The sequence below is a fragment of the Sinocyclocheilus rhinocerous genome, unplaced genomic scaffold (assembly GCF_001515625.1).
Source record: "Sinocyclocheilus rhinocerous isolate Xijiao unplaced genomic scaffold, SAMN03320098_v1.1 scaffold36, whole genome shotgun sequence".
Classification (NCBI taxonomy): Eukaryota; Metazoa; Chordata; class Actinopteri; order Cypriniformes; family Cyprinidae; genus Sinocyclocheilus; species Sinocyclocheilus rhinocerous.
Genome location: NW_015664459.1, coordinates 1,644,920 through 1,656,768, shown reverse-complemented (window position 1 = coordinate 1,656,768; position 11,849 = coordinate 1,644,920). Strand labels below are relative to the sequence as shown.

The 11,849-nt window shown below is 36.8% G+C and overlaps 1 protein-coding gene across 1 annotated transcript in view; it reads left to right on the top strand.

The window, feature by feature from the left end:
- The first annotated feature begins 109 nt into the window (after positions 1-109).
- Positions 110-11,849, top strand: part of galns (galactosamine (N-acetyl)-6-sulfatase) — a 41,539-nt gene continuing 29,799 nt past the window's right edge. Inside the window, exons 1-9 of the mRNA XM_016540908.1 lie at positions 110-229; positions 1,418-1,541; positions 3,799-3,873; positions 3,984-4,086; positions 4,615-4,758; positions 5,422-5,488; positions 5,584-5,711; positions 7,941-8,080; positions 9,337-9,440. Coding sequence (XP_016396394.1) covers positions 128-229; positions 1,418-1,541; positions 3,799-3,873; positions 3,984-4,086; positions 4,615-4,758; positions 5,422-5,488; positions 5,584-5,711; positions 7,941-8,080; positions 9,337-9,440 — 987 coding nt within the window. The 5' untranslated portion in view covers positions 110-127. The remainder of the gene's footprint in view (positions 230-1,417; positions 1,542-3,798; positions 3,874-3,983; positions 4,087-4,614; positions 4,759-5,421; positions 5,489-5,583; positions 5,712-7,940; positions 8,081-9,336; positions 9,441-11,849) is intronic.

Genomic DNA, 11,849 nt, shown 5'->3' with positions numbered 1-11,849 from the left:
ATGCTTCTCGTGATGCGAACAAACACGCTTTGCTGTGTTGAATGTTTAGTATACTTAACAGTTCCGCTTTAGAGTGCACTTCCTGAAAGTTAGCATGTGTTGTGTAAAGATTTAAAAGAAAGTTACAATGAGTCTGAAGACTGTGATCTGTGTCTTATGGGCAGTATGTGTGGGTCAGACTGCAGGGAGCCAGCATGGTCCAAACATCATCATCATGCTTATGGATGATGTAAGTCCTTTTGAGGTCTTTTTCTTAGAGGCTTGACTGACCAACTAACTTCAGAACGACACTAAAACCTACTTTTTTGATTTGACACGTTTTTGTGTTTATATATACAATTGTACGAGCAATACTGTGCAACACATATCTTTGGTGTGTGAAATACATTTGTGTTGGATGTACTTTGTTATAGTTTATATTGTATATCGTGTATAAATGTCATATTCTCTCTTTTTTTGTATTTATTAGAGCGTATGTTGCAATATACAGTGCTGACAAGTGACAACTATATCCCAAAGATATTATATTATGAATTTATACTGTTCTACCTGTTTTTAAACCATAAATACAATTCACACTAAGCATGGTCACATGTTTTAAGTGCAATTAGACATCAAAACATTTATAATGCATTAGAAGGGTCCATGCTGATGCATACCAAATAGTAGAGCATGGTGCTAGAAACACCAGGGTCTTCGGTTTGATTCCCAGGAAATGTACAAACTGATCAAATGTATATTTCGAATGTAGTATACTGTATACATTTTGGATAAAATTGACTCTCAAATGTGTTAATGTAAAATAAATTTTTGTTAACTATTTGTACTTTTGAAACCTGGCATAGTAAAATAGCCTATGTGCAGTGGTTCTCAAGCTTTTTGACTCCAAGGCCCTCTTATCTTTGTTGATATATACAGTATATATATATATATATATATACATACACCTGTGGTACTGCTGTTGTAATAAAAATAAAAGAAATGTCAGTTTAATGTTGTGCATTTATTTTAAATTATTACATGTAAAGTCTAAATTAATTTAAATTAAATCTAATTTAAATTTATTTTAAATAATTTTTTAACTTTTTAATAAATATATTTAACATTTACTGGGGTATTCTGAGGCCCCCTAGTTGAGAACCTCTGGTCTACAGAAGGTGCAGTCTGATTTAGACCTCTTCCAATATCTCCCAAGATCATTTAATAAATGCCACAGATGCCAAATGCCAATACCAATAAGGGCTATTAATACATTGTGCGTACATATAAACTGAAGTACATCTCTCTCTGTTTCTGTCTGTCAGTCTGTTGAGCTATAGTTTACTTCCATTAAAAAAAAAAATAATAATCACGTTTTTCTTTTTTACACCATAGATTAGAAGCATGCTCATACCATATTCTCTGTTTCTGTCTGCAGATGGGCTGGGGTGATTTGGGAGTATTTGGGGAGCCCTCCAAGGAAACTCCAAACTTGGATCTGATGGCTGCTCAGGGGATGCTGTTTCCAAACTTCTACACTGCCAACCCTCTGTGTTCCCCCTGTATGTGCTGCTTCTGGGCTTGCCTTTATCTCTCTATCACTATGTCTTTGTTCGGAATATTAGCATACTGCTGCCTACTGCACATTACTGTATGCTGCCTACGATAAATGTCTTAAGCAACAGTACTGTAGGCTATGATGCATTGCTTAATAATTCAGATCTAGTAAATGTAGTTATTTATTTTGCTGGTCCAAGCAAACAATAAAGTACTCACAGCAGTGTGCTCTGCTTATACGGCATACTGCACATTTTTGCCAATGAAGTAACTCATCTGGGTATTTCATGCACACAGGAAATTTGCATATTGCCTACTGTAAAAATGGTGTGAGTTGCAGTAAGCTATTCTAAATATGTCTAACCAGAGTCTAGACGGGGCTATTCAGCTTCGATTCTTGGTGAATAGGCCTGGTCTAGACATTGGGAGCAATTATCTTTTAGTTTGCCTGAATTTTGTAGAACATTGTTGAAAGTGCCAGAACAGATCTTAAATCGAACGATTCTTTTCTCTTTTGAATGTGAATGCCCAGCACATTCATAAACGCTTATAAAAGTAATGAAATAATATATGAAACATTCATTCTGCAGTGTATCCTACAAAACAAACTGATTTTAAAAACATCTGAGGTCTTCCTGTTATTATTGAATTGTTGGTCTTCCTGCTGAGGAAACTGAAAAAAAAAAAAATTCTTCAAATGCTTCAGCTGTTTTAATTCCACGTGAGAACACAAGACGTGTGTGGCTGCATGATAGTGAGAGGACAGCTTATTATGCTAATGTGGATAATACACCAACAGTACTGAAATATGCTAATTATGCATAATTTGGGAATTTGAATGGACTTGCTATGCAGAGCAGATCTTCATTTAGTCCTCTTTTCAATTCTAATTAATTTTTAAGCAAATCAGGCTTAATCAATTGTTAATCTCGAATGTGTGAGATGAAAGTGCCTGGAGCACTCGTACCTGCCGCTGTAGAGAGACGTTATTATAGAGCTTTGCTTCACAACCTTAATTAGAATTTTAATCACAAAGGAGATAGTGGAGAACTTCCTAATCATAATATCCAGGGTGAGCTCTCTCATGTCCAACGTCTCTTTCCTTTCTCTCCCTTTGAAATGAAGTCTTAAATACCACATGATTTAAATTTCAGCGAATGCATAAGTATTGTGGGTGAGCATCTTTGATTAGATTTTGAAAACGTATTTCTAAAGAGCAAGACTTTGCAGTAATAGAGTGCAGTTTTGTACAGGGGTTGGACAAAATAATTTGAACACATGGAAAATAGGCAATATTAAATTTTTAAGGTTTTACAACCATTTGCCTTTAATTCAGCTTTCAACCTTCTAAGATTGATCCAGTTGAATGTTAACGTCTTCCAGTTGCTTTAAAGATGTTGGGAGGAGTGGATCGGCTTCTCATTCTTCTCTCCAAAACGGTCCACGGTCCACATAACACCATATTTTTCGCATTTTAGCTTTGGTGTCTGTGATCAAAGTTTTAGCAGTTGCAGCTCTTTCAACTTTGTGAAGTTCTCTGTGGTTAGTTTTAGCGGAAACAGAGTCTTCAAGGTGAATACTGAGGTTTTTTGTCACTTTGCTGCAGTAGTTCGGTGTTGTTTGGACTAGGGGTGTGCGATACTGACAAAAATTATATCTCGATATTTTATGGGATTTTATCGATACTAGACTTCACGTAATGTAATGCGTGCGCTCTGTAGGGATGTTTTGAATGGTTTTTGCAAAATACTCGATAATGTCAAATCGCACATCGTTAAAACAACAATTACGATATTATCGCAGACGATATATATCGCACACCCCTAGTTTGGACACAATCCTTCTTAGTGCTTGATGGTCCTCATCATTCACTTTTGGTTTTTGCCCACTATTCTTCTTCATTGATGACGTCTTGCCATACTTTGTGTACTCAATCATAATCGTAAAGACTTTCTTAAACAGTCGGGCTGTTAAGGTTACAGATGCTGCTGCTAAACAGGCTCCCATGATTTGTCTTTTTTAGAAACAAGACATCCATTTGTACTAAACACTGCTAAACTAAACTTATACTACACCAATGTTTGTAGCCTACACAAATGATATTAACCTCTATAATTATAGGTGTTCACATAATTTTTTCCAACCCCTGCATCTAATAACTTTTCAGTTGGTGGTGTTTGCTCTTTTAAAACAATCCGTGTAAGAGTAGGTATATCTTTTGTATCTTTGATGTTTACTTCATAATTCATCTGTATTCTACAGCCAGGGCCGCTTTGCTTACTGGAAGACTTCCTGTGCGAAATGGATTCTACACCACCAATGCTCATGCTAGGAACGGTATGATCGTAAACCATATCCTTCTTTCCTCAGCCCTCCTTCACTATTATCAGTTGATCTACTCTTACTACTTTATGGTGCACTCCCATTATGGATTCTCTCTCCTACAGCATACACACCTCAGGAGATAGTGGGGGGAATATCTCAGGACGAGATCCTGCTTCCAGAACTGCTGAAAAAGAAAGACTATGTCAGCAAGATCATCGGCAAGTGGTGAGATTCCCTGCAGCGTCTCTCAAGAGATGTCTTTCTCAGAATAGTGATACGAGCTGTAATAGAATATGAAGTATATGCAAAGTGAATCAACTGTAGTATGCATTTTTAATTCCACAGACTAGGCTTGCAGAACAATATTTATTATTATTATTATTATTTTTATTTTTATTCCAGTTTTGTGTAAAATATCTTCGCTTTAAAGCCGTTAAAATATAACTTTAAAATAAAACACTTACTTACTTAAAATGTAAATATTTGTTTACCTGCATGCCATGTGACCAGTTATATTTGTATTTTGTGTAAACATTATTATGAACTGTAATAAATTAATGGCAAAATATGTTATAACGCGCAGCATTTAAAATGTGTTATGAGAAAAATACCTATAATGGCATTTTCTATTTAAACATTTTTATTTAAATACAAAAAGTTATGCTTAATTTAATAATTAAAAAAATATATATACTGAATATTGCATAGGCCATATGTCCTTTTGAAACGTTTCATTTTTATCTCCTACCTCAGGCACCTTGGGCACAGAACTCAATACTTACCTCTGAAGCATGGCTTTGACGAATGGTTTGGTTCCCCCAACTGCCATTTTGGCCCCTACAATAACAGCGTTCGTCCCAATATACCTGTCTACAACAACTCTGAAATGACGGGAAGGTGAGGTGCAAATATAATGCATAAGTGGTGCTTGCTAAAAACACCTTTGAAGCCACATAGCAACACGGTGAAATCATGGCCATCAGATTTGAACGGGTAGGCTCCACTCAAATTTTCTTCAGAAAATGTAAAAATCTTGTTCTGCTTCACATGAACGTGTCCTTTTGGCGACGTTTCGTTTTTCCTCTTTTTATACCAGCTGCAGTGTACTATCTCATTTTCTGCCCATTTGTTCATTCCAAAACAGCCATATGTGCATTCTGGGTCATTGGCTTTGGCGATAGGGCTGGTTTTGCGCTTAGCGGTGGGTTTAATCAGCATGGCGTGTTTGAGCCTGGCCAGATAAACACGCACACACTCACACCCAAGAGATGGCAGGTTGCGTTAGCGGTATGTTAGGACACCTGGAACAGCCGGAGCATAAGAAAGTTGCCTCTACCGTTCCACGCCTCAGCACCTTCTCACAACGCGTGTGTCTTCTGAGACACAATCTCGCAATTTACCTCTTCAAATTCACTCCGTGATCACACCCTGGTGCTGCACTCGGTTTAGGAAGCTTGTCATTTGGAACAAGAACTCATATGGTGTTGAAATGAGTTTGTAGGGATGGTCTCATTAGATCTGCAGGAAGCAGAAAGTCGAGATGATCTGTGTATTTTGCAGGTATTACGAAGAGTTTGAGATTAATGTGAAAACAGGGGAATCCAACCTCACCCAAATCTATTTGAAGGTGAGTTTTCCTGTTCATTGGCTTGATGTTGATTTGTGTGGATCAGCGCTGTTGATGTTGTGCCTGATGTTGTTTTTGATCCTATCTGTCTCCAGGAAGGCTTGGACTTTATCTCTCAGCAAGCCGTGGCCCAGCGGCCCTTCTTTCTCTACTGGGTTCCAGATGCGACCCACTCACCTGTCTACGCCTCAGAACGCTTCCTGGGAAAGAGCCAGAGGGGGCGGTATGTGAGCATTGCTAAGTATCTCATCCATTGTAACTCATCCAGCATGTTTGTGCTAATCGCATGAATGAAAGCTCAAATAATGCTCGTTTTTAGAAAAGTTGTGCTGAAACTTTTTTAGTAAGCCATCTATCTACAAAGCCACCTATCTGACAACCACCCAGAAAGGAATAAAGTATGCCACTTATCACTCAGAACAACCATTCTGTGGTTGCCAGAACTAGTAAACATACATTTTAAAACATAAGATGTATCATAAAACCCTAACGGATAACAAAAAAAATAAGAAGAAACAGTGTTTCAATGAAAAACCATCAAATATGAATTGTCACATAGGAGAATTAGGGAATGTCAATTTTCAAATCGTTTGTTCTTTTTCACTTCCAAAAAACTGAACTTTTAATAGTAAGTAGTAAAATAGTGGTTTTAATAGATCTATTACAAATTTTCACCATAAATAGTAAGGTACATTACGTTAACCAAATAGCAGGTTTTTATCATAAAAAAACTATAATTTTTTTTTTTTTTTTTTTTTGAAGCATCTTGGACTTATCAACATCTAATAAATGTCATGCTCAGTCAGTGACTGTGCTGATATTTCCTAATATTATTATTATTATTGTTGTTGTTTTAAATATTGGTGTCTTTTCTTGTCTTATTTGGAAGCAGATAGCATACTGTATTTACATTTTTTTTTTTCTAATTCAAAGTGGTTCATTCTTTCTACACCAGCTTTCAAAAGTCCTGAACAACAGAAATCCATGTTTTCTACTTAATGTCATATAAGTGCTGTTGCTCCAAATATTGCAAATATTACAAATCACACCACTAATGCACAGACTGACAACCTCATCACAAACACACAAACATATTCAAGCGGAGTGATATAATACAATTCTATATTTCAGCATTTTTGGAACACCACTCAGCCAAACAAATTTGAGGATTGGAACTTACTGTTGTATAATATACATTAAAAAAAAAATTTATTGTGTAATTTCACATGTAAAAATCTAGATGCTTTAAGGCAAAGTACCCCAGCTAAATAGGGTAGAAAATGTAACTGATATCACCATACTTCTTAAGTTGACTTTGATTGGCATTATCTAATTAAATATGACCCTTCTTGGACCACAAAACCAGTCTTAAGTCACTGGGGTATATTTGTAGCAATAGCCAAAAATACATTGTATGGGTCAAAATTATTGATTTTTCTTTTATGCCAAAAATCATTAGGATATTAAGTAAAGATCATGTTCCCTGTAGATATTTTGTACATTTCCTACTGCAAATATATCAAAACTTAATTTTTGATTGGTAATATGCATTGCTAAGTACTTCATTTGGACTTTAAAGGTGATTTTCTCAGTATTTTGATTTTTTTGCTCCCTCAGATTCCAGATTTTCAAATAGTTGTATCTCGGCCAAATATTGTCCTATCATAACAAACCATACAACAATGGAAAGCTTCTTTATTCAGCTTTCAGATGATGTATAAATCTCAATTTCGAAGAATTTACCCTTATGGCTGGTTTTGTGGTCCAGGGTCACAAATATGCTCTCATTTGCATTCATTTCTAGAACAGAAATATGAACATTGGATGAAGCCAGGATTCATTCAAAATGACCAGTGCATGAAATAACCGTGTTTTTCCTTAAAAAAAAGACAAAACACGTATTTTCTAAAATCAGCCATTGTGTTACTTAACGGCCATAACATAATTATCTTTTTGGTCAAAAAATTCTGCATTGTGCTCTGCTGTTTTGTATTATATAAATGATTGGTTAATGAGATGCTATTTTTCCTGCTCTGAGGCGAGGATAAGGGCTGAAGGCTTCATTGGTAGTCTTGTCTGCAACTGTTTAGTATTCCGCCCAGTGCTTTGGAATACTGGGGCTTCAGTAAGCATACGTTTCTTCAGAATGCTAAATGAGGTTTGTGTTGACAGAGGAATGGATCAAGGCTGAGGGGTATTAGCCAGGTGCTGGCAGTGGAGGGATTCAGCCTGACACGCCACATCTTAAAGTTTTATAACCAGCGCACATCAATCTGAGACATCTATCTTCCTCCATATATCACATCCATCTGTCACAGGACAGGTTTCAAACGTGGGCTAATTTGACAGAATTTGTTATGCTGTCTGGGTTAGTGCAACTGAACAGGTAAATTTTTTAGTGCTTTGATTGCTGTGATTAAGGTGGGAAGACACTGTGTGATTTGTCTTGTAGTTATGGCGATGCGGTGATGGAACTGGATGGCAGCATCGGTCAGATTCTGGCTCACCTGGTCAGTCTGGGAATCCACAACAACACATTGGTGTTCTTCACTTCGGATAATGGGGCAGCAGTGATGTCTGGACCCCATCAAAGTGGGAATCCATTTACACTTCTCCACCTTATACATTAACACACCAAAGGGGGCTTCCACAGTTTTTTGGGGGTGTTTATGACACTTTTTTTTTCAGTAGGGGACTTGCAAGAAATTATTTCAATTTTTTTATCCAAATAATTTCTTGCAATTCCCCTGCTGATGGTGTAGGTTTGTTAGATTGAGAAGGCTGAAGTTAATTTTTTGTTCACTCAATTTAAACTTTTCTTTTGATGTTTCTTAATATAGATCCTTATATATTTTTCTCTCTCTGCCTGTTGCATAAATCGCAAGTTTGTAACAGCAAAATTAACATGTAACAATATTTTATAAACATATAAAATTGTTATTATTCTTATTTTATTCTTATTTAACTTTTAGGGATAAAGTGTTGCTCTGAGCTTCACTGAGCGACACTACCGATAAATTCAATTAAGTTAAAGCTATGATGTGTAACTTTTTTGATTAAAAAATAGCAAAATGTTATTAATGAGAGAGTGCAAAAAAAAAAAATTCCTCCAAACCATGTCTTTAGCCAAATGCACTTGGATAAACCCATAATAATTATTTTTAGAGCTTTCAGGGTGGATTTAAACCACATTTATCAATGTAGATGTGCAGGGACGAAGCACAACCATGTTATTTTTTTTTTTACAGCTAGACACCCAAAAGTTACAGAGTGTAGCTTTAAATGTGTGATTAGTTTTAGTTCATTACCCTCCAGTTTTTATTCCTAATAAATATTTAGAGGAAGTTCGAGCTCGTTGGTCTTCTGTGGCATTTAGTGAACCAGCACTAAGTGCAAGCTTGAATCAAACCTGCATCACCCACATGAGTGCAGCTTTTCAATATATCTGAATGATGTGCAGTAACTGCTAGTCTTCGGCTCAGATGTTTGTGCTAGTTTTCTAAGTTTTATTTTCATTGTTGGTCTATGGACACATACGCCAGTCAGATATATTTTAACATTACATTGTGTCGTTTTAAGAAAGGTGATGTGAATTTTTAAATGCTAAATTTAGAATACTGTGGCAAGTTTCAAATGTTTTTTAAAACCTATTTCAAGACCATTGCATTCTGTTCTATCTTCTGCTCTCTCAATTTAGCTTTCATTTACACTCCCAATACACCTATTCAGTTTCTTTGAGTCACGGGGCTCTTTTGTAAAGATTATTTGTTAGAGAAGAATTGCCATCACTGTACTCCACAGACGAGGCTTTGAGTTTAAGATTCTCTTCTGTCATTTTTCATCCTCAGGCGGCAGCAACGGGCCGTTCCTCTGTGGGAAGGAGACTACATTTGAAGGCGGGATGAGGGAACCAGCCATTGCCTGGTGGCCTGGACGGATCCCTGCTGGCACAGTGAGAATTATCCCAAGCTGTTAAAACTTAAAACTTAAACCAAACTTAAATGTAAAAGTCCCAATTGTGCTTTCAAGTTCACTGTATTCCATCTTTCCACACCCTCAAAATGCACCTTACACATTTCTATCCATTCTAAAATGAAACTAAGAAAAAACATTCACCTTGCATCTTTGTGGATAAAACAAATTGAATTTTAATTAAGGGATAATGCCCATCCAGCCGGTTGTTATTATTGTGCAATATCAGAGCTTCCATGAAGAGTGGCGCAGTTCATAGTAAGTGGCTTTGAGACAAGATGACAAACAATTTAAAACAAGATGAACATTTCAGGGTACAGACATACCACTTATATGCACCAAATAAAACAACAACAATCATTCTGACAACAAGACAAACACTATAATATTACGACTGAAGTACTCCGATTTTATTTTCAATACAGTCCGTAAGTGCAAGATGCAAGATGGTACCAGGTGCATTTGTATGAAACAAGACAGAGTAAATGAGCAATGTGATGCGAGAGACATGAAAGAAGCGCTGGCCTCAGATATCCAGATGAGTGGTCCGTTAATCAGCATTACTATTGAAAACGGTCATTATGAGGAATAACAGGCCTTGGAATGTCTTGGCTGACCAATCAGAATCAGGCATTTCAGAGAACTGTATAATAAATTTAACAAGGTTGATCAGATCTTTGCTACCATTTTTTTTGGTACCAATATTTAAAAAATGGAGCTTATACAAATCAGCTCCTTATTTAAAATATTGGAACCAAATAACAGTTATGATGCAGTTCCATTTTAAAGTTTACCTTTGTCAGGACAATGATTAAAGGCTTTACCAAATATCTTCTATTTATTCTTGAAATTCCTTATGATTCCCAGCCCTGGTCTCCTTTCCTCCCAATTTTTTTTTTGTGGCAGAGGAAGCCTCCTTTTCCTGATCCGCTGAAGCTGTGTGCTCCGCAAATGACTTGTAATTGTATTAGGGGCAGCTGTGACATGGGGCTGTGGCGTGGAGGATTTTTGGAGGAGGGAGCGCGGGAGCTGTGCTAAGCCTGCCCCCGGCTCATATTTGAGGGGTGTGCGGGGCCCTGATAGCACAGCGGAGTGACGAGGGAGAGGGGGATTGGGAACGTCTTAAGCGGCTAATCTGTTTGTGTGTTTGCTGAGGTTGGATTGAGCTGTAATGAGGGCTTCTGTATCTGAATATGCCAGGCGTGCCGGATAAAGAACAGAAAGGGAGAGGAGAGCAGAGAGGAGTGCTGGGGTATGCGGCTGGGATGGAGGCGTGTGGTGTGCCAGGTGTCTGGGCAGTGCCAGAGCAGTGCAGAGTGGGATAAGCAGGTGTTTCACACTGTTAATGTTTGTCTTGCAGCGACAGGCTGGATTTTGCCCTGTCCTGCTCCGCTCAAGTGTGGCTCTTTGTGATATGTGTGTCTTCTCGTCCATTTCTCTCTTGGGAAGCATTGATGCCCCTTTTTGTTTTACTAAATGATGTGGGGTTATATATTTATTGCAGATTTACAAATAAATCGAATCAAAAATGTATTCACAAATAAAGAAACAAATTAATATTCAGTGTTTCTCAGAAATTCATAAATAATTTTTATATATCTAGAAATTAATTACATTTTTGTATAGCTATTTTGTGTTTTAGAGGATTTCCTTGCAGTTTTGCTTTCAGAAATAAATCCACAAATAAATGTGCACAATTCTACAAACGCATGGTAAAGAATAATATAAATAAATGCTAGCAAGAAACCAAATATTGAAATAATAATAATAATAACCATTGATGAAATTAAAACCCAGATTTAAAAAAAAAAAAAAATAGAAAAAAAAATAGATCTAAAAAATTTCTCTACAAAATGGTCATGTAAATGTATGATTATTTTTTGGGCAAGTAACGGGTTAAAGGGTTACTCCACCCCAAAATGAAAATTTTGTCATTAATCACTTACCCCAATGTCGTTCCAAACCCGTAAAAACGTCGTTCGTCTTCGGAACACAATTTAAGATATTTTGGATGAAAACCGGGAGGCTTGTGACTGTCCCATTGACTGCCTAGTAAATTCATAACGTTACGGTTGAACCACTGATGGCAGATGGACTATTCTGACGATGCTTTTCATACTTTTCTGGACCTTGACAGTGTAATTTACTTGGCAGTCAATGGGACAGTCACAAGCCTCCCGGTTTTCATCCAAAATATCTTAAATTGTGTTCTGAAGACGAACGAAGCTTTTAAGGGTTTGGAACGACATGGGGGTAAGTGATTAATGACAAAATTTTCATTTTGGGGTGGAGTATCCCTTTAAGTAATACAAGCAAGTTTAGTTATACAAGCAAGTACCCTAACAAGCATATAAAATATATTTTTTTATGCTTGTTAGGCATAAAAAAA